Raw genomic sequence first — 23,665 nt, forward strand, 5'->3', positions numbered from 1 at the left:
ACCCAAACCAAAACCACACACACAATAAGAATCCCCACCTGTAAAGCTCCCATGTGTGTTGAATATTTGCAAATAATAAGTAAATGTCAGGAAATTATTTCCAACCCTGAGGTATTCCATGATCAGAGAGAAAGGCATTGTAGCTGTTTGAATTATTCACCTCTCTAATGTAACACAAAGCAGTTTGCATCGCTTGTGTCACCTTTGTGCAGTGGAAACAGAACTTTTTTTGATGTTGTTAACTGTTGACAGGATACTATTGATACTGTTTAAATTATGTTTATTGATCTGAGTTGAGTTCCAATGTGCAGAACAATAGTTGCCTCATTTTATGTAGAAAGAAAAAAATAATGACTTTAGGAAAGTGAATTATAGCTAATGTCACAAAAAAGTATTCTCTTTGTAGTAAGATTTCTAAACATGTCTTGAACAACTCACCCTATTAGCTGAATTTCTCTCAGGATGAGAGTGTAGCAAATGTTGATATATTCCCTTTAAAAACATATCTTCTGCTCATGATGAAGAAAGGGATCTTATACAGCTCTTCTTCCCTGTGTACATTTAACTTTGAAGAGTTAGAAAATCAAATTTGTCTTTATGTCCACTCCCCCTGCCAGCCCAAGCACAGGGAAAATACTCCTCATTTCAATCCAGCCCCTGTACCAAGTGAATGGGGAAAATATATTTTCAGGTTGTGCTTGATGACAAGTCAGCTATATGTCTCAATTTACACCAGCTTCTTAAGCACATCTACTGAGGGTTTTTTTTCTCCTGTTTTTTAATTATAAATGCATATTTATACATAGTTACAGTGGAGCTTGGCACTACAAGCTCTAAGGTACCATGGAAAATGTGTTCTTAGAAAATTGTATTAAAAGTTGGCAGGGAAAATGAAGCTGGCATTGCAGTGTGAGCAGGGTTGGTCTTAAATAGTATGGCTATATTTAACATGAAATACTATATGGCTTGCTTGCCTTGTAGGAAGTATTGTACAAAGGTGAGGAAATATTTAATTAAATTCTATAATTCTCTCCTATTTTCCCTAGGTCTTTTCTGTTCCCCTTGCTCTTGTGCTTTCACAGTTTCTCTAGACCTGTCTGTGCCCAGAATCCTGAGCAGCTTCACTCAGGATGCCTTTGCCTTTACAACTGAGAAGGGCTCAAAGGGTGCTAAAATGCTTGGAAATTTCTCTCTCTTAAATATTTATAGTCCAGGCACTACAGACCTTGAGGTGAAGTGGTGGGTCAGGTCAGGCCAGGGGATTCTCCTCAGCTCCTTTGCTGTTCCTCAGTTGGGTCCTCAGTGTCCCTTGGGCAGATCACAGTCTCTGGTCAGGAGAGGGATTTCTCAGAAGCTCTGTTTAGCAACTTGGGCCTTGCAGCCCGGAATGGGTTCTTTGTCTGCAACCTTAGTGGAAAGGAGATGTCCCTGCTCCCTCTCTGTTCGTCAGCTGTTGCCTGGCTCCAGAGCAGCAGGCTGGGCCCACAGAGCCACAGGACTAGCTCAACACCATGCTGACATCTCCCACTCCAGCAGGGTCAGCCTGACTTCTCCCCCTTCCTCAACTTCTGCAAAATTAAGCAGTCCAACTGGTTAATTCTCCTGCAGTTTTACTGCAGCAAATTTGATTTCAAAGGGAATTGAAAGTGATTCTTTGTTTTTAATGGTCCCCTCGCTGCTCAGCAGACTCCACCAGCAGGTTTTCTGAGCCAAGAACAAAACGAATTGCCACAGGTTACAAATAAATGAGACTCATCTCCTGCATAACAATGCCTGCAGTCTGTTAACCTCTGTCTGATGATGGGAGTGGGAATGAGGAGTGGTAACCCATGCAGGCTGCCACAGCCAAGGCTCCATTTTGGTGCATGTCATGGGAGCTTGTTCCTGGTGCTGTGGCAGGTGGCAGATTTGCATTTTCCCTGCCTCATTCACTCATGCACACACAGCCTGCCCTCACGCAGTGCTTGTACCAGCATGTCACCTTTTTAACCTGTTGCCTTGCCCAGAGTCGGGCAAGATGGGTGTGGGTCAGATACTTGCATATCCAACCCTAAATCTGCAAGAGCCCTAGGTCTTAACCAGAGCCTGCAGGATCTCTGGTTTGTGCTCCCCAACTCTGACACCTTCTCTCTGGACATGGGCTGGTCTCAGGCTTCCTCTGTCTCTAACAGGGAGGGATGAAGATTCCCAGGCAAGATGCTGCATCTGCCAGTTTGTGCACTGTTAACCTGAGACCAGTTCAATGTCTGAGGGCAGAAACAGGGGTCAGCTACACTGAGTTAATGACAGGAATGTGTCCTGCCCAACCACAGTGAATTGAGCTATTGCATTTCTGGGTTCATACTATCTCATGAAACCATCTGGAGCTTGGTGAGGATATGCAAATCCTTCCTTTGCTATTTAATAAGCATTAACCCTTGCACACTATTTACAAGACTCCTGCAAAGAGACCTCTTTGTGTGCAGGCTGTAGCCTCCCGAAATTCAAAGGCTCCAACCACTGGCCTCAAAATGGCCACTGCAGGTAGCAGAAGAGACACCTTCTTCCTTAGGCATAGCTGGCCATCTCTGACACAGATAGCATGTGCAGTGGCCAGGGAAGTTATTATATTCAGTACACCAAAGCAATATCCCAGCAGTAGTTGTGTTGCTAAATTATGGCACCAGTGCTGAGGAGAGGAGAGTCCTCCTTGCCTTGTTTTTACAGGCTGTAATTCAGAGATCCAACACAAATACAGCATAGCTCATTAACACAATGTCCAGGGAGAGAAGAGGCAGAAATAATGATGCTGTTAAATCAGGCTTCATGAATATGGAACAATGTCTTATTTTGCATTATTATGGCTGTTATTTAAAACATACTCTGCTTTTTTGCTGGGGACTGCTACTTTCTCAGCTCTGTCTGGATGGAGTCAGTAGTGCTCATAGAGGCTTTGAAAGACTTTTCATGGAATGGAATGGAGAATACAAGAGGAAGGATTTTGGATCAGTTCCTGGAGGGGGATGTAGTGAGAAGGTTACAGAAATAAAATAAAACAAAAAAACAGGTACCAGGGCATTCAAAGGAGAGGTTGTCTAGACACTTTGAATCAGTCTCAGCTCAACTGAATATGAAGGAGAGTTGCTCTGATTGTGATACCACCCAGGTGTACAGAAAAGCATATTAAACACCCGAGGAGGTGAAGGAGATTAAGAGCAGGTTCAGAGCTGATGTTAATGGTCTGTTAAGGTCCAGACAGGTCCTGGTCCTCCATATCAGTCTCCAAGTTGCAAGGACTATCTGCTTGAAAAAGCCTTTGCCTCTCAAAGATGTCTAGTTGGGTGTGAGAGATAGAGAGGCGTATCATGGGATAGCTGAGGACAGCTTTTTTTAATGATAGACCTTCCCTAAAGCTTGCTTCTTGGGATGGAAACTCAGAATGAGAGGAGTTGTTTAATGCCAGCTGTCCCTGAGCACAAGCATGGTTGGGTTCAAGCAGGCTCCTTTGAGGCTATCCATTCTCCTTCACCTCTCCAGCAAGGCTACAAGGGTTTCCATTGCCCTTATACTTGTCATATTGAACAAGTGCTGCACTTGTTCAATGGTCTGAAATGTCAGAGCTTGGGCTTTTCACTGCCAAATGTTTCCTGTTTGCCACCCCTATACATGCAGAATGGATTTATCAGGCTTTTCTTCTGACCTGCATCCTAAAGCCTGCACTAAGCACTGATAAAATGTCATAGCTGCTTTGTGCCCCAGTCCTAAGCACTACTGGTAGAGTGTTTTCTAGGGCAGTGTGGGGTCCTGCATGCTCTGTTTCCTAGCCATAAAAGAGTAGTGTTCTCATTCTAAGACATGATAATGATCATTCTTTAAATTCACAAACACCTCATATTTGTAATCAATTCATAGATCTTTCCAGCTGTCCCTACTCAAACCAGCCATCGACAAGAACAAATCATAAAAGTATGAAGCTGTGCACAGGCAAGTGGATGGGTCTTTCTCAGCCTCTGAAGTGCCCCTCTTTGTGCTTTTTCAGCCCCACCTGCTCTGAAGCTGTCTGTCAATGAGACTCTGGTGGTCAACCCTGGTGACAACATCACTATGCAGTGCTCTCTGACAGGTGGTGACCCACAACCAGAAGTGGTTTGGTCCCACTCTCCTGGCCCAATGCCTCCCAACAGCCTCTTGCAAGGAGGCAACCTCACCATCTGGAGGATCCGTGTGGAGGACTCAGGCTACTACAACTGCACAGCTATCAACAATGTGGGGAACCCGGCAAAGAAGACTGTGAACCTGCTGGTGCGGTGTAAGTTGCTGCTTTTCTCTGAGACTGTGTTTTCAGGGAGTAGGGGAATTGCATTCCTCCTGGCGGTTCTTGTACAGCTGAGGGTGAATGTGATATTTAGTAGTAATTAATATTCTGGAGAAGTGTCTGTGCTAGTTTCTCTTCTCCCAGACCAATGGCTGTGCTAGCATTGCTTGCAGCTTCATCCTGGGCTGTAGCATTATCCTGAATTGGATGATCCCAGACTACCAGATGTGAGGCCCTTGGGACATTTTGTGAGAACATGAATGGGAGAGATCTTTGGGCAGATTTTGCATGGAAATGTTGCCTTCCTGAGTAGCAAAGAACAGTTTTCCTGTCCCATGCAAGATACTTCAATATCCCTAACCAGTTTTGCACTTCTGTTCATCTCAGCCATGAAGAATGCTACATTCCAAATCACTCCTGATGTGATCAAAGAGAGTGAGACCATCCAGTTAGGCCAGGACTTGAAGCTCTCATGCCATGTAGATGCCGTCCCCCAGGAGAAGGTTGTCTATTCATGGTACAAGAACGGAAAACCAGCCAGGTTCTCAGACCGGTTACTCATCACCCGCAATGACCCTGAGCTCCCACCCGTGACCTGCAGCTTGGAGATTATTGACCTGAGATTCAGTGACTATGGCACCTACCTGTGTGTGGCTACCTTCCAGGGAGCACCCATTCCTGACCTCAGTGTGGAGGTGAACATTTCCTCAGAGACAGGTGAGCCTCTCTCTGGCAGGTGGGGACCCCAGAGGAGTGTTTGGCATCACTGACTGCCCCACAGCCCCATGCCTCTAGATTTTTTGAAGAACTTCACATGCATGTCTTGAATGCTAGTGAAGAAAGGTCTTACATCCTCAGGCAAGCACTTAGATTGGAGATGGGCAATAGTTACAACTTCTCTGTCAGATGTATTGCGTACCAAGTAGATCTTCCTTTATGCTTTCTCCCTATGAAAAATACAAAGTGCACTCCAGCTACAGAGACAGCTTTACAGTGTGATTGTTCAAACAAACCTCCACACTGTGAAGGAAGAAGTGGTGGTATTTCAGCAAATTTCAAGTGTCCCTTTGCTTAGAAGAGAGTAAAAGAGAAAAAAAGCTGCTCTTTCATTTCTTTGGCATTGTGTCCAAGATAAAATGTCTATGAAGACTTTTAATGTTTGCTGGATTGCAAATGCAGTCTGTCTTAGGCCCTCTCTATAGGAGTGCCTGTGTTATAAATGCCTCCCCGGTAAAATCAGGGTCAGAGCTTCACCCCATGGCTCACCAAGGACTGGACAAATATGTCAATGTTTGTCTGTCATGCTGGGGACTAAAATATAGTCTCAGGGCTCTCTTTCTGTTTCTGCTGAAGCGGTGGGTCCAGCTGTGCTCTCCATTACATCCATGTCATTGTGCTGCCTTTCCAGGAACAAAAGTGCAGCACAAAGAAGCATTATGTTAGTAACCTGATGAAGATTCCTCAGGGGAGTGAGCTGCCCACAGATTTTGACTTGCACCTTCACAGAATGTTACTTCTCAGTTCCTGGTTGTGCTGGATCCACAGGCCAGGCTGATCTCACTCTTGATTCTGTATGCTGATCACTTCATCTCCCCAGAAAAACATGTTGCAACTACTGCTGGTACTTTGGGAAGCCCTTGTCTCCCATTAGAGATACTAGGGGCAGCCTGCTTCTGGTCAGATTGCATCCAGTTCTTGTTAGCAGCCTGGAGACTGAGCTCTGACTGTGCTGTGGATCCACTAAACACTAAAGAATAGTCCTTCCTTTCTGTGGACACCCATGGAAGGTAGGACCTCTCCATGCCAGCTGACACCAACCCAACAGGGAACAAAACCGGGGGAACTCGCCAATCCTGGTGCAAAATTGGCTTTCCCAAACTTGTATGGCTGATACCACCTGGAACAATTCTTTTTGCCCAAGATCACTAGATGGCAGAGTGCAGTTGTGTTTAAGATTGCAAGGGTGGGAGGCTGTGAAGAGATGGGAGACCCAGGCACCAACTAGTTGCTGTGTTAAAGGAAGTGTCTGTGGTGACAGGTTGCCCTGTGCCTGTCTGGAGGAGAGTGAGCCCCATATGCCTGTGTGGATGCTGCCACTGAGGAAGAGAAGGAGGTCAGCCTGGGGCATTTTGAAGCCTCTCTTTGGCAGCCCGGGCCAGCAGGACTGCTTTGTGTCCCAGAGAATGAAAACAGCCATCCCTGCTGGAGCAGCCCTCCATGAAGCAGCCAAGGCTGTCCAACATGCAACATCCCCATAATCAGCAGCAAGCCACCTCCAATATGTATTCCCATATAAAACACCTTGCTCTGCAGGATCAGAACAAGAGGACAGCAGCAGTGGCTCCATGTTTCCCCACTGAACAAAGCCTGAGCTCATCAAAGTGGTTGCCTCCACCAAGCAGCTCCAAGGTGATAGCTTTAATTAAAAAAAAAAAAAAAATCTTCAAATGCAATTTACAACTTTACCTGTGGAGAAAATTGCTGCTCACCAGGTGAGCGGCTGCTGGCAGCGTTAGCACTGAAAGTGCTGCCGTCCTTTCACACCTTGCAGGACAGGGTGTGATGAGATTCCCCAGCCCACAGGAGACGTGCAAATTGAATATGTGGCCTCTGTGTTGCATAGGGAGGTCACTGCAGAGGGAGATTAGGTTGGATCCATCCTAATTTTTTTCATAAAGAGCTGCAGGCTGTAACATGTACAATTACCATAGCACACTCTCCTTTGCTGGAGCTGAATTGAGGTAATGTTGGTCAGACCAGCTTGTTACAGCTTCTGTAGTCCTATATTTTGATTTAAATGGAAACGAAGTACATGGCCTTTGCGGTTATGGAAGTGTCAATCCAAGTGTTGCCACTGTCAGCAGGCAGGGCTGAAAAAGGAGCTTTCAGAAAAGATTGTGACCATATTTACCTCACCTGAACTGTTGACTCTAAAGTCTAGCACAAATAAATTGTCAATATTACATGTGGTTTAGCACAAATCCCCTTCCTGGGTTCTTGGTGGAACTGGGGATGTGAACAGCCAACCTCTTCTCACTGGCATCTCTGTACCCTGTATTCACTGGAGTTCTTTTAAGCTTTGTTTATCAGCAAAGTTTTGGTTGTCAGTTGATAGCTAGATATTTCTTTTGAGTGTTATGTGCTTCCAATTCTAGCCTCAGCTCAGCCACAATTCTTCTGGGTGAGCTCTTCCCAACCTCAAAGGGATGCTAGGGGTGATTGTTGCTGGGACCCATCTGTCACTCAGATAAGCCAGAGGTTTATTGGTGTGAGAAATTCACAGTGCATTCACCAATAAAAACCAAAATAAATAATAAAAGTAAAATATGCAAATACACTTAAAAAGAGCTGACTCCTTGCTGTGGTTTAGGAACAAACAGGGATCTTGGACCTCTGAGAAAGCTGGAGATGGGATCTACAAGCACTTATCCTTTAAGTCTTGGTTTTGATCTGACCTGGATAAGTTGCCTACATACCTCAGCAGATATGATTTCTAATTTTGGCCAAAAGACTGCAGTTCCACTTGACAAATTCACTGACCAGAAATTGAAAATGGATCAAAGAGGCTTTTGCCTTTGGTGTTCCTTGATGCTATCCCTGCAGCTGGATAGCATTTTGCAAAACAGAGGGATGTGAGCCTGGAGTCTGCCCCAATACAACTGGACCTTGGCATTGATATTGGGACACACTGTTGGAAAGACTGGAATCCTCCTGGGTACCCTGAAGCTCCAGACCCTGCAAGATAACTTGCATGGACAGTATGTTCATAGAAGGATGTAGTGTGTCAAGTGGAAACCTTTGGAGTTCAAGGCTGTTGGTGTGATTCCATCAGAAGCATCTCAAGACTACTCCTTACTTGCTGAAAACTCAGTGTAAAATTATTCCTTTCTTGTCTCTCTTTTAGTGCCACCAACAATCAGTGTCCCTAAGGGTCAGTCCACCATCACTGTGCGGGAAGGCTCCAGGGCTGAGCTTCAGTGCGAGGTTCGAGGAAAGCCAAAGCCACCCATCATCTGGTCCCGGGTAGACAAGGAAACCCCCATGCCTTCAGGGACAATGACAATGGAGACATACGATGGGAAGCTACACCTGGAGAGTGTGAGCCGAGAAATGAGTGGGACCTATAGGTGTCAGACAGCCAGGTACAATGGATTTAACATCAGGCCCCGGGAAGCCCTGGTGCAGCTCAACGTGCAGTGTGAGTACAACCATACAGCACTGGAGTGCCTGCCTGAATGCCTCTGTACACAAAAGCCTGGGGGCTAGACAGGATTGTGCTTCCTTACTGGGCTGAGTAGACACATCTCTTTTGTCTGGGGACCTTTGAAAAGTTTATATTTAATTGGTCAGGCTACACAAGGCTAAAGGCAGGGTACCATATAGCAAGTATGTTCCAAGTGGAAGAGAGAGACGTTGTGTATATTTGTGTACAGTGGTTTCTATTTCCGTGTCAGGAAATGAGTTCAGCTCTACCAGGTGTGTTTTTGTGCATTACATGTGTGTAAAATATCTTCAGGGTATTTTCAAAGTACTCAAAAGGTGGAAAATGAATGTTATTTAGATCATTTCACACCACAACATTTTCTTCAACTTAGTTACCCCTGGATATGCTTGAATCATTTTGTCTGAAAAGCAGTGATAGGTAACAGAGAATGTGTACTCCCAAATGGTTTTCATACAACCAGGCTGTGAGTAACATGAAGCTGATACTTAGCAGGTATGTGGGGCGATTTCAGCTCTGGCTGGTTGTTCCAGCACCACTTGAAGGCAGTATCTGTACACAGAGGTGAACATAGAGGGTAGGATGCTGCATTGAGTGACATCTCCATCCTTTCCCTGTAGTGGTTTCTCCCTCCAGAGAAGTGGGAGCTGCTCAGCTCCCACAGCTGTTGAGGTGTGTTTTGACATGCAAAAGTCTGTGCTCTCTCTCTTACAAGACTTCAAATCAGGCTGGTGGAAGGCAGCCAGATAAAATGCCTTGGCACTCCCTGCAGATCTTGTCCCATTAGTGCGGTGTGATTGTTGAACACTGGCAGAGTTCTCTGAGCAGTGCTGATCTGGCATGTGTGGGGAAGGCAGGGAACAGGTTAATTTACACCTGGGCATGCTGCCTGTGGGCTGTGAGTGACAAGCCTCCGGACACAAGCACAGCAACACTCATTAGACATGCTGCCACACTTCTCCCAGGCTTGCCCCCGAGGAATAAGAGAAGTGAGACCGGAGCAGACAACCTGGCTGAAACCAACCAGACAAACTGCTCACAAATGTGAGCTGCTGGGAGCACAGCAATAACAGAGGTGTGTGAAATCCTGCAGGCACTTTGAGTATTTGAAGTGCCCCTTTTAAAATTATCTCTGTCTATTCAGGAGCATGGTGAGCTTAGATTACAGGATGAGATAGGGAAATGTGTGAAGATTTCCAGGCAGGTAAGTAGTGTGGAGAAGCTTCCCTTAAGCAGAGTGAAAATGTGCGTCTTGGTTTGAGCTGTTTGGGAAAGCAGCCTGGTTCAGTCATACGGGACTTGGAAGAACATGGCAGGGAAGATAACTCTTGGTCACATCAAGACACAATGAGAAATACAGCAAAATTTCACTTGGGAGCAAAGAAGCATCAGACCTGCTGACGTCCCAGGTTTGGTGTTGCTGTTTGAAAGCTGTGTGGCCCTCGCTTGACCCTCACTGCCCCTGCAGAGGGAGCAGCAGTGCTGAGCTTGGGATGAATTCAGTCCTACTAGGTGGTCTGGAGGAGAATCACAGATCTGAATCTTGGGCTGAAGGGATAGGACATGATACCCCACACAAGAAAGATGGTAGGTGCAAGCCAGAAGCCTTCTGGGGAAGGGACTATGGTGTGACCCTCAAGAATGCAAAGATGTGATGAACTTCTGTGTAAAGCGTAGCTGAACATGTTCTTCCTATGGCTCATCCCATGGCCAAGCAATGCTTTATTGTGATTTTGCCCAAGTAATGGTGATATAGTCCACATGCCAGCCCACCTAAACAACTCACTTCCCTTGTCAATCAGTTCTGTGTAGCCTTAGTGGAAGCTGGGCGCATACGGATGTTTGTACACCAGATCCATCTCATCCTGCCTGGAAAACGTGGAAGGACTTCATGGTGGCACTACCTGTTTTGAGCCTCAGCAGGCAGCTTTGGTTTCAGTGCTGTTGATTGCTCCTTCCATTAGTATGAAAAAGAAACTACAAACCAAGAAAGTAGGGCAAGAATTGCCCTCATACCTTTTACAGCCTCCCCCCTTTCCCTTCATGCAGAAAACAGACCCAGAAACAACACAGTCCCTGTTTATCCCTCTCCTCCCTTGTTCATGCTGCTGGAAGGATGTGGGTGTGGCAGGGGCTGCTGCAGCTAATTGAAGCACAGCTTTCCAGCGTGGGCAGCTCATTAGTTCGGTGGCTTGCTCTGGAATTCTCATCTTGTTGGAAATGGGGATCGTGTGGCTCCTGCAGCCTCCGTGATGAGTGCTTCTCTCACGTCGCCCAGGCTGCGTTTCCCATCGGAGCGGCGCTCCGGAGGGGTGCGCGCCACAGAGCCGGTGCGTGTGTGCACATGCAAGCTGCCTGTTTGTGCAGCCTGGGAGTGCCTCCAGAACCCCCCTGCTCCAGGGAGCAGCGCATCCTGGATGGTAATGTGGCTGTTCCTCTGATTTGCTCCAAAGCTAAAGTTGCAAAATCAATACAACAGATCTGATTAGATGTCAGAACCTGTTTCTGTGTTTCCCTTCTCTCTTGGTTTTCTCCCTTCATCCTCATGCATATGGTGCCGTATTATAACAAACTAGTCCTGAAATAGGCTTTTCCAACTGCACTGCAATAGTGGAAAGATAATAAGAAGACAAAAGAACAAGTCAGCTGTCAAAAAAAGGGTGTTTGAACATCTTACTATTTTTTTTTTTATTTAGAAAGCAGAAAAAGTTGCTTTTCTTTTTGTACTTAGAAAGCAGAAGAAATTGCTTTTCTTTTAGCTTATGAGCTGAAATTGTCTATCATCAACTCTCTGACAGGATGGATGATCTGTTCCCTGGACTTCTTGGTCTGTAGTATAGAGCTTTGAAAGATTAATAAGTTTATGAAAGTCTGTGCAGCCTTATATCTCTGTGTTTAGGATGAAGAAATGTTGTATAATGGTTATAGCGAGAGTCTGGGCTTGTCAGAATTCCTGGGAATCTACACTTGGATTGGCAATGTCTTGTCATTTTTTCCTGTACCTTCATAACAGGAATAAAATTGACCCATCTAATCAAAATTTCTGGAGTATAACAAATATAGCACTGTGAAGTCTTAAAATAAAAATATTAATGGAGTGGCAGAGTGCTGTTAAGAATATCAATGCTATCACTGATGCTGTTATCAAGGGTTTTTTTCAGGACCAGTACTTGAGAAAATCCCATCAGAAAAATGAATCCTCTGCAGAGGTGTGTTTAAAATTAAGTCTGGACCATCCTATGCAGGTGAGCTAGTCTAGGGCTATGAAACACACATTGGCTAGAAAATGTGCAGTGGTCTGGATATTTGAACTCAGTAGTGTAATTTGAGCTGCTGTGTATGAGGAAGAGGAAAGAATGCATGTATGTGTGGATCAATGAAAAGGATGCTACTTATATACTGATTTAGCAAGTATGTAACAAAAAACTGAAAGACAAGTATTAGCCATTTAACCTAAAAGACAAAGCAGTATTTGCAGGAATTACAAAGGTTAGTAGTGACTTTAAGCTCTAGCTGTTGCTAGAAGTAACCCTTGAGATGATTGTCTTACCATGGTGAATATGACATTTGCTCTGTTAGAGCCGTTTAAAACAGTATGGTGAAAATTGCAATCTTACTAGATTTTCCTGTTTGGATAATATTATGTCAGCTCTGATGCTCTGCCAGTCCTGGGCTATATCCGATAAACAACTGCATAACTCTGTCCAAGTCCAGCTCAGCTGTGCACTCCTCATCCCACCTGATCCTCAGTACATCTGCTCTTCCATTTTCCTGCAGATGGGTTTATCCTCCTTCACAGCACTCACTACTGACTGTCGCAGGCCCACACTTGACAATCTGAATGCCTTCTCCCTCTTTAGAAAACAATCAGAGCCTGTGTCCTCTGTTGAGTTGTTCATTACTTCACCAAGTTCTGAAGATGAGATAAGCAGAGTTTTGATGCTGCCATTTTTGTCTTTTACAGAGGTTTTGGTGTCTCTTAGTGCCCAGTGAAAGAAGAGTAAAAGGAAAAGGTGATAGTTACATAGGGCTGACTTTGTTTTCAATACTCAAGTCTTAAAGCTGGCCCTGTTTCCCATGTTGGGATCACACAGCAGGTGAAATCTTTACAGGAAGAAAGACTACAAAAGGAATTTACCTGAGTATCTCCTTCTCTGCAATAACATGACTTGTGAATTTATCTCTTCTGAATCTAAAGTAATAGCCCACAGTCATCTGTGATTGGTTTTCAAAGGATTATGCTTACTGCCCTTAGATAAAATTCTGCCACATTAGGCAACAGGTGGGCTATTGTGCTTTATCTTTAAAGCATAGTGAATGTTAGGTGCAATCAGGAAAGCAGAAGGGCATTCCCCTTGGAGGGGTGGTTATCAGGACTTCAGGAGCCATTTATAGTCCTAGATACAAGCATTGCTATACGGCTGGTGACTAGCAGGTCTGGCTGTGCCCTGACCTACAAGACTGCCAGAACATGTCCTGCTGGGCCATCTGTTGCCATTGTCACTTTAACTAATGTTCAGGTAGGCACACATATGTTTTCCTATTCAAGCTCACACACTGGAAAATGTTATTCCTGGTCACACACTGTTGACTCATTCCTCTTTAAAGTCGTGCTGAACCCATCGGCAGTGCTGTACATCAGGCAGGCGATAGTCAGCATCAATTTCCCATGTTATCTATGTAGCAAACACAAGAGCAGGGAGCAGGGGAGGGGGTGATACTGTAAATAAGTAAGAAACATTGCTGGCTCCATGCAACTGGAAATGGAAACGCATTAAACTGTTTCAATCAGCTGTTGAAGCCATAGATCAATGCCAGTGCTCTTGCTGGTGCCCCCCTCCTAAAATATAAGCTTGGATATTAACTGCTGTCTTAAAAGTGCTCTTGAGATGTGTTTTGGGCATGGAGATGTTTTTGCAGAGTGGCTAAGATGGAGCTTTTGGCTGCTAAGAACTCCCTGCAGCTCTGCCTGCTATGAAGGGAGTCTAAGAGAAAGGAGGCTGTCAGGGGCCAGAGCTGACCCCTTTGTCTGTGGCTCAGCTGGCTTATCTGCCTTGCTGCTTGGCCATGTGAGCTGCACTATGGAGCCATCTGCTAAGAATTTTAGACCTGGTTGGTTTAATTTCTGAGTGTATTTATTTATAGTGACTGCTTTGTTTTTCTTTATCATTTTCATTGGTGAAATTCATCCTGATACTCTCCTCCAAGCTGAGGAGCACAGTTCAGGAGCTAACTTGGGGGCAGAAGATGGTTTTTCTGCTCTGGTGGTGGCTGGAGTTTCCTACTCTTTCATTCATGTTTCAGTATTGTTGTTCTCCATGGTACATGTGCTGCTGCCAAGAGAGGGAAACCTCGGGCTCTTCTCCCAGCTTGAACTCTGGTATGTTCTGGTTCATTTTACACCATCAAAGGTTTAAGAATGAACTGATGCTCTGGGACAAGTGTGTCTGTATTCAAAACCAAAGGAAAACTGTGCCTTCTGGAAGTTCAGTGTTTGCAAACTTAGAGACTTTAATTGGTAGGAAGAATAAATTAATTCATAGTATTGGGCATGATATTGAGCCACTGGTCTGAACAAAGCCTGACCTGGTAGTTAGGTTCCACTTTGATGGAAATCCTCCCTGTTTATCCCCAAATAAGTTGTATATGACTGAGCTAAAAGTATACATGTAATTTCTGCATTTCTCTCAATACACAGCACCCTTCTGCACCCCTTGTTAAGAGCAGAGGATTTAATTCCTGATTGTCAACACGCTTTTTTCTTGTGGTATCATGTTTGGGATTAAGCTCCTTGGAGCTCATGTTTGTGCATGCAGCCCTGTCCTGGATGCTATGGCATTAGGATTGCTCACTCTGCTTCCCAATGCCCAGGCTGCTAACAACTAATTAGAGTTGTCAACCTCAGGACAGACTGAAGTTTTACTCTCTCATGGCTTAAACCCAAATGGCCACTGTTCAGAGCAAAGTAATAATCACAGACACTTACAGCTGGCCTCAGATTTGTCATAACAATTATCATGTATTGGTCCTGGGGCCTGATAGATGGAGTCTGTGACAGTGCTTTCATCAGTTTAGGATTGGGTCCTCACATAGGGTTGTACCAAATGTTACTGTGTAGGACTCATTGGCCCTGCCCTCCTGCCAGCCTCATGGCTTTAAGTCTGGCAGGGTAAAGATGCTTAGCTAAAGCCTTCTTCTTTGGAATGCCTTTATGCTCATACAGCAAAGCCCCAGGACTCCCAGTGCTGGGGTGTTTTTTGTAGAATTTGTTATGTCCAACTTAAAAAAAAACAACAAACAAACAAACAAAAAACCAGCCCATATTTCACAGAGTAAAGCAGTTGTATGAATTTTTGCTGGTCTGAATTTTTGTTGTCAGTGTTTAACAGCTGAGTCTTACCCTGCAAGGGCTGTGATCTCTGCTTGCTGCTTTGTGGGGAAGGTTCCCATGTGCTTCCACTCATTCAAATTTCTTGGGAAGCCTCCCTTGTGCACTGAGAGCTTTTCTGATTTACCTCTTTGACTGAAATTGGTCTGACAGAGCAAGTCTGCACCCTGTGGTGGCCAGGAGATACAAGAGACTTGAGACATAAAGCAAAAGGCCCATATAGCAGGGGGATTTCAGAGGCTGTGGAGCAGATTTTGCAAACCTGGCACGTCAAATGCAAAGTACAGTGAGGCCCCCTCACTGTGCCCTGGGTAAAAGACCATGAAAGGAGGGAGGAAAATCCCCAGGTATGTGTGTCAGGAAGGTGGGAGCCCGCCTTAAAGCTGGAACCTGGGTCTACTATGTGAGATTGCAGCCCACCTGCACTGCCATTCAGCTTCTGTGCAGCTCATTACTCATCTCTCAGCACCTCTGTGGTTGTAATAATAGGCTGAGGAAAAGCTTGTGTGAGAGCTCATTGCCTAGAGAGATGGATTTGTTTGTTCAGAAGAGAACTGGTTTAAATCGGTTAATCCATTTCTCAGATATTGTTGGGAGAAACAAATACACATTCCATAATCTGCCATTATCCTGTTTTTTGGCCAGACTCTGCAGGAAGAGCAACTTAATTTTATTGAGAGAAACAAATTAAAGCTGTACAATTTTGTCAGGGAGAGACAAGAGCTGTATAGACACAGTGGATGGCAGACAATCTTGGTCATCTCTCTGTAAATATTTGCTCACATGGGGCCCTTTCAGGGTGGAATACTGAATCTCATACTGTTCTAATGCAGACATTCCTTTTAATTTTTCCTGCCATGGCAGCTATTTTCCCTGTAGGACCTAGGTATATATCAACTTGTTGAGATAAGAAACAAACCCAGAATCCTCTCAAATGCTTTGTGCTGAGCATCCTGCAAGGCTGTGCATGTTTGGGTCTCACCCACACATGTGCTTCTCTTTAAGTCACAGGAGCATACTACTGCCAGAGGACTGTCAGACATTTTCCCAGTGCTTCCCATCTTGCCATTCTGATGAAACTGCTTTGCTTTTGAGTCCTCTTGTTGTCTAGGCTTAGACCATGGGTAAAACCACCTGTATCAAAGTTCTCTAATGTGTCATACAGCTGGTGATGCCCAGATTGCATCAAGACAGCCTAGCTGGAGGGAGAGGTTGTCCTGGCTCTGCTTCTGTTTGCACAGGGATGTAACATAGACTGTGAGTACTTCTGTCATGTGCTTATCTCAATCAGTATGTCAGAGATAGTGAGTCTGGTACTGCAGCTGTTGCTCTCTCTTTGGGCCTGGGCAGCACCAGTACAGGTCCAAGAGACATGGGAACTTGGCCAAGGCAGAGAAAGCTTTGTGGATCCTGGAATGTGGGATTATGGGATATTCTCTGCTGAGGGTGATAAATAGGGCTGGTATCTGAGTTCATGGGGAATCTGTTATGGACGGGATGAAGATCAAAAAAAAAAAGGTAAAACTTGTGGATTGAGGTAGGAACAATTTAGTGATTGAAATAAAGTATTATATTAGTAGTAATGATAGTAATGTAAAGGAGAGATGGAGGAAAAAAGAAGGAGTAAAGCTCAAAAATAAGTGAAACACAGTACAATTACTCACAGTTCACTGACCAATGCCCAGCTATCCCTAAGCAACAATTGGTGCCTCTCAGCCATCTCCCCCCCAGTTTATATACTAGGCGTGACATTCTGTGGTATGGAATGTTCCTTTGGTTTGTTCAAGTCAACTGTCCTGGCCATGCTCCCTCCCAGCTCCTTGTGCACCTGCTCACTGGCAGACCATGAGACAGTGACAAGTCCATGAGTTAAAGCACTGCTTACCAACAACTAAGACATCAGTGCATTATCAAAATTATTCTCATCCTAAGTACAGCACTGTACCTAAATCAAAAACAGAGCACCATACCAGCTACTACAAAGAAAATTAACTCTGTGTCAACTGAAACAAGGACTCACTGGCTTCAGCAGTCATGGGGCAAGGGAAGTGGAAGATAGAGCAAATTAGAAGCCTGCTGTCAGCCCTTATGTTTTGAGCCTGGGGTCACAGGACAGGAAAAGAGGGAATGGCCTGTCCCTATCAAATTCTGCCTCTTGGTAGTGAAGAGAGAGAGATGTCATGATCCAGAACTCACTAGGAAAACCAGGAAGTCACCAAGCAAACAAAAATTGTGATTCATTTTCCATGTTAACTCTCAGCCTCTCCACAAGGGCCTGAGGCACAGAGAAGTGAAAATAGCTGTCCACACCTGCAGGGTAGCAGAGGCCACCAGACCTGACACAGGACCTGTGCCATGGAAGCAGAGATCCTTTTACCCCAGCCTCTTTTCCAGAGAGAGATATGTGGTACTATGGCATTGTGCCTGTGCCTTTGCTCTTCTACCAGGATTTTTGGGCTGTAAACCATGTCATGCAGCACCTATGACAGTGCTGGAGCAGAATATCATGCTACTCTTCACCTGCTCTCTGGATTCTGGCATTGGAGCAGAGCTATTTCCTCAAGCCCAGGAGGACTGGAGGATTGTGGCAGCCATGTGGAAGCAATGCACAGAATAGTGGTGCCACTTTTGAGGAGGGGACTTAATCAGGAAAGCCCCTGAGACATTCCTGATGTGAACAGAGGCCCCAGTAGAAAACTGAGCATCCTGGATGTGTTTGAAATTAGCTGTGACCATCCTGACCCCGAGCTCTGAAACAGCACTAATTACTTTCATCCCTAAAGGGAAACTGTTTAAATGAGCATTAAATTTCAGAGGTGCTCAGGCTTCTCTACATCCCAGTGAATCTCCCTGTTTCCAGTTCTGTGCTAGGACACTTTACAGGGAGGCTGAGGGCTCCATTTTTAGCAAGGTCATAGAACTTTTTGGAGCTTTCTGTGGAGCTGCTCAGTGATTAGTTTTGGGTTTTTCCACTTGGACCAGTTTCTGAGCAAGAAAATTAAGCCAGGAAATAGTGTTTTCTCAATGAGCAGAAATCATATTTCCCACAATCACCCTTTCACCCTATTTCACTTCATATAGTTCCTGATTTCCATTCTTCTTTGCATCTCCATTGCAAACACAATAAGCACAAGTGTGCACACATTCCTTCCTTATGTCAGCTTTTATTTCTGATTGAAATATAATTGGCCTCCATTACTTGAGGTAGAACAGTTGGTTTTCTTTCATGATCCAAATAATGAACCTGCAAATCCATCACTGGTCCCAGGAATTGACAGACATGCCTACATTTCCTTTTGAATGTCTAGCTGTTACATTTTGTTTAATTTTGTAGTCCTTGTTTCTAGGGTCAGGTTTGGTCACAGGAAACCGTGGAAATTTTTGTTACTGTTGACTGGGAGGAAGCTGGTTTCTGAGGCTGTTCATTTAGAATCCTAAGATTGGAAAAGACCTTCAAGATCACCTCTGGCCTAATACTGCCATGGCCACTAAACTTATCACCAAGTGCCACATCCATTTATTTTTGGAACATTTTCAGGGATGGTCAATCCACCACTTCTTTGGGTAGCCTATTCCAATCTTGACCACCCTTTAGGTGAAGAAATTTTTCCCAACATGCAACTCAAACCTCCCCTGACACAACTTGAGGCTGTTTCATCTTGTCCTATCACTATATGCCTGGAGAATAGACTGGCCCTCGTCTTGCTACAGCCTCCTTTCAGATAATTGTAGGGCAATAGGATCTCCCCTGAGCCTTCTTTTCTCCAGATTGGACAACCCCAGCTCCCTCAGCCATTCCTCACAAGACTTGTGCTCCAGACCTTCACCAGCTCTGTTGCCCTTTTTGGACAGGTTCCAGCACCTCAATGTCCTTTTTGCAGTGAGGGGCCCAGAACTGAGCATTGGATTCAAGGTGAGGCCTCACCTGTGCTGAGTAATGGGACAATCCCTGTCCAGTCCTGCTGGCCACACCACTGCTGGTACGGGCCAGGATGCCATCGGCCTTCTTGGCCCCTGGGCAGACGCTGGCTGATGCTCAGTCGCTGTCAGTCAGCACTCCCAGGTCCTTTTCTGCTGGGCAGCTTCCCAGCCACTCTGCCCCAGCCTGTAGTGCTGCAAGGGCTTGTTGTGACCCAAGGGCAGGACCCGTAAATTCACGCTGTTGTCCCTCCTACAGCTGTTCTCAGCCTATTGATCCAGCCTGTCCAGATCCCTTTGCAGGGCTTGCCTATGCTCCTGCAGAATTGACACTCCAACCCAAATTGGTGTGTCTGCAAACTGACTGAGGGTGCCCCCAGTCCCCTCATCCAGATAATAATAAAGATTAAACAGAGCTGTCTTCGACACTGAGCACTGGGGAACAGCACGTGTGACTGGATTTTTTTGCTTCCTGGAAATGCAGGCTTTCCAGCCCCAGTATCCCTGGACCTGTAGGCAATTTTTTTCTCTGAACTCTACCACTAATTGCAGCTTTGGACAGAGGCTGAGATCCCCAGTACCATGGGTAGCACAGATTAAGAAAGGTGTAGAGAGATCAATGTTGGTGCAGTGTTGTGCTCTACTTGGCAAGCCTTTTCCAGTCCTAGTATCCCTGCAGCTGTAGCCTTCACGGTTCTCTGAACCCTAAACCTACTGCTAGACCAAAATGGCAATTTGGGATTGAGACTGAGATCTCAAGTTCTACAGGTAGCCCAGATTGGAAAGAGGTGGAAGGAAAAATAAGATTTTTGATCTGTTGTGACCTGCTCTCACAGATGACGAAACCAGTGCTGCAAATCTCATGCAAATATGCTACAACTCTGGGGTAAATTCGGCCAAGCATTTCACAGGAGGAATTGTTGGGAATGCCAAAACTAACAGAGGCTCCCAGCAGTGGCTGTGATTGAGGTCAAGAGAACAATGAATGACAGTAACATTTGCACTGAACAGGGATTTTCCTTACAAAGTGCTGATTGCAAGGAGATACTCCACTGTCCTAATCACAAGCTAGAATACAGTATCTAATAACTGAATGCAATATAGATGAGCTTAATAGTGCTAAGTCTACTGGGATTTTCTGAGCAGTTCATTGTTTATGCATAATACAGCCAATATTCTGGTATGCTGTAAAACGGAGAAATGGGGCTGGAGGGAAAGCGAACAGCCCTCCAGCTAAGATGGGTTTCTGGAGAGACTACAGTAGATCAAAAGGGATAAAAAAGTGGCAGCAGTTGGCTCAATCAGAGGAAAACAGAGCAACTCAAAATAGAGTTTTGCAATTTGGAAATCTTTCTTTTCCCTTTTAGCTGCTTGTAATGAGGCTCTGCCAAAGTCCAAACTTATGCAAGGAAGTGAATAAGTTTTCATATTGATTCACTTTCTAGGAACCAACTTACACATATAAATGAAAAAATGCAAATGAAATTATTTTAAAGAAAAGAGGAAAAAGTTGGGTTTTGTGTTAGGATTTTTGGTTTGTTTGGTTTTGGTTTTGGTTTTTGGTTTTTTTTTTTTTTTTAACCCTTTAGAGAAGCTTATGTGCTCCAATCTGCTTTCCAAAATGCTGTGATTCCAGCTTCCAAATCACTATGAGAAAACAAGAGCTCTTTAAATCTCTTTCTAACCATTTTATGCTGTTTGTCTTATTTATACGCCAAGGATAGTCCCTATCACTGATGGAGCTGAGGAACAAGGAGAGTTTACCTTTGTACATCTAAACTTGGATATTTGTACATTTTCAGTGCAGTATCTCCTCACACTCTGAAGTGACAGAGAATTCAGTGTGTTGCTCAGTAAGTTGTTCCAGTGTTTTTTTTACTCTCATGGTTCTGTTGTCTCATGGTTCTAAGTCTGTCTCATTTCAGTTTCCAGCTACAAGCTTTTCTTATGCCTTTGTTTTCTCACATAATGAGCTATTTGTTACCAGCAGTCTCTTCCTCATGCAGTCTCAGACACCAGAACAAGAAATCTCTTAGCCTTTTCAGTATGCAATCCAGAAAGGGTCTCTTTAGCCATTCACCTCAAGGCATGTTTTGCAGCCCTATATTTATTTTTATAGCCCTCTTCTCATTTTTTCTCAACATCATTCTGTCAGCATGGCTACATGTATTAAACAGGCTTTTAAAAATGATCTCATCAGCGCAGATGTGATGCCCATCTCACAGTATGTTTAGTAAGCTTTGGCTTAATCATCCAAGCATTTGGACATCTTTGGACTACAGAATTAAGCTGAAAGCTGATGTTAATCAGTTACATTAACTTGGGCTACTCTTGGAGTCATTGTCCCTTTCCTTGCAAGAGTGACACATTCTTTCCTCAACAGTTTTCTCTCAAAAACCTTTACATTATCACTTTTAAAGGTCCTTACCACCCCAAATTTTCTATGGTTCTGTGAATATCTAGGACAAAATGAATTCAGTTCCCAAAAGACTCTTCCATCAGGCAAGCTGAATGGTCCTGTAAGAGGTACTTCTTTAGTATGTAATTTACTGCTACGTCTTTTGTATCTTCTAGAAATGTTGTTTCTTATATTGGCACAGGCGCTTAGGGATGGTGATTGTCAGTTATCACTGCCTTTGTGTGGGTGGGAAGGAAGCACAGCCCAAGCCACATGCCACAGCTGTGCCAAAGTGTGCACCCAGCTGCACACAGATGTAAGGTCATTCAGATACTAAAGGTGGTTATGTGTGATGTTGGCTACACAGCCTGAACAGGCTGCTTTATAATTTATATACTTTAGCTTTGCCAAGATATTCTCTGGATCTCTGACCTTGATGGAGATGTGAAATAGCATCAGTTTAAGAGGTTGATGAAGGTTCTTTCTAGAGATGTTTTCCTAGAATAGGCATTCCTTCTCACTAGAGAGGTCTCAATGGTACGTGCAGCCATTTAAAATTTCTTTTTGAACTCTTTCAGTTAATGTGTTTTTAATCTGCTTAATGTGGGCTTCATTTGAGTAGTATTACATCTTCAATTAGTCTGTCGTGTGGAAGCAAGCCAGGTTCTTTCCAAAGCCTGAGGATGTTATGACAATATAGTTACTTTTCTTGTTGCTTTCTCAAACACTACCCGGTTTGTCTGCCAAGGACCCATAAAACTATATTCATCATCATTAATTTTTAACTTGGAATGTTGCATCCCACATTCATCTTCTGTGAGGTTTTTTTATGGAATCAGTGAGGAAAAAAAGCTTTATTGTTGTTTGTTCTGAGGTTTCATCTGCTTAGGTTGACCCAATGATTTGGTTTGTACCTCCATAGGCAGAGCTTGCATGGAGGGTACAGAATAATTTTATCTCCTCTGGTGTTCAAGAGGTATGATCACAAATTTCCCCTCAAAGGCCCGGCTGGACAAAGCTTTCCCTTTTCTACAGAAAAGATCCCTTTTCTACAAAAAGTAGATATTTTACTACTTTCTGTGTAATTTTTAAGATTTTTATGATCCATTGTTAGTCTGCCATTATTGCACTGCTGAATTCAGATTATGGTACATTGTCCTAGCTAGAGTCTTACACACAGAGTTAGGCTGTCCTTCCTACTTCTCTGGTTTGTATCACAGATTTAGCCACAAATATTTTCAGATTTAAGGCTGCACAATTTCTTTCCAAAACTGTATGCAGAATTATATTTACTTCCTGCCCACTACAGTGGGATGTCTCAGCAAATGTTGCTGAAACTGGTTTAAAATGTCCTTTTTACCTGGGATAGCTGATTCTGGGAGGCATTATTATTTATTACAGAGAAAGCAAAAGGAGAAGGATGCTGTGTTGCAGTGTGTGCTGGTCCAACCCCTCAGAATGATAATTGCAGGATCCACTTTCTGATCTTGATGCAGTAGGTCAGAAGGAGAAGGTAACAGCCTTAACTTTTGTGTCCCAGGAGAGCTGAGAATGAGAATAATGAAAACTTATGGAACCAACTTCAGATGTTTACATGTTGGACCAAAATCCAAGAATTGGAAGAAGGAATACTGTGTCTTTCCCACTTGTCCTGCATATCACCTTGACTGCAGCTTATGCTCTCCTCGGCCAATGGAAAGAAGTGTCTGTAGGAGACAGGCAAGTGGCCACATTGCAGGAATTCTGCTCATTCAAAGAGTTCCTGCTGTACTGGCCCAGTTTGAGGTCAGTCGTGGAAAATCGAATGTCAGATCAGACTTATCCTGTGAATGAGACTGTTAATAAACTTCCCTCTCATGATCTAAATGCAGAGGAGATGAGACAGAGCTGATAGCCAGATGGGGAGGATGACGAGCAGGCTGTTATCCTTGAATGGTTGCCAGTTCTCTCACTGGCCTTCATTCTGTGCCTTCTGCTGCAGAAGAGACCCCGAGCCCTGAAAAGTGATTTCTGGGAGCCCACAGTACCTGTGAGTGTCCGAAGTGAAAGTGGTCTCCCTCATGCAGGGAAAGATGGGGGCTACAGGCCTGCACCTGCTTCAGCAGCAAGGCTGGTGTGCCTTGGGAAACATGGAGCCAGCATCAAGAGAAGATAAGGAGTTTCCAGTACAGGAGTAAGTCCTCTGTAGCTTGAGTCCATATCATTCCCTGAGGTGGATGATATCACCCATTACTGAAGAAATGGGACTGCCAGATCCTCTTCTGTCTCCAAAGGCAGGCAACATCTTTCGGAATAAAGTGGAGATGATTCTCTGTAACCAGCAATCTGTTGTAGGTACATTCATGAAAAGCTATGACAGTACTAATAGGACAGATAAAGTATTTTTTTAGTAATTAATTAATAGAGGAAGAGTTGGGCAATGGTCCTTATGGATGTCACATATTT

General features: G+C 44.4%; 1 protein-coding gene across 2 annotated transcripts in view; it reads left to right on the forward strand.

Annotated features, from left to right (window-relative positions):
- The window catches only part of MDGA1 (MAM domain containing glycosylphosphatidylinositol anchor 1), a 188,689-nt gene that overhangs the window by 58,030 nt on the left and 106,994 nt on the right, over positions 1 to 23,665 (forward strand). For both annotated transcript variants that reach the window (XM_021550432.2, XM_021550430.2), the window contains exons 6-8: positions 4,019 to 4,288; positions 4,682 to 5,011; positions 8,199 to 8,492. In XM_021550432.2, coding sequence (XP_021406107.1) covers positions 4,019 to 4,288; positions 4,682 to 5,011; positions 8,199 to 8,492 — 894 coding nt within the window. The remainder of the gene's footprint in view (positions 1 to 4,018; positions 4,289 to 4,681; positions 5,012 to 8,198; positions 8,493 to 23,665) is intronic.

The sequence above is a fragment of the Lonchura striata genome, chromosome 3 (genome assembly GCF_046129695.1).
Source record: "Lonchura striata isolate bLonStr1 chromosome 3, bLonStr1.mat, whole genome shotgun sequence".
Taxonomy (NCBI): domain Eukaryota; kingdom Metazoa; phylum Chordata; class Aves; order Passeriformes; family Estrildidae; genus Lonchura; species Lonchura striata.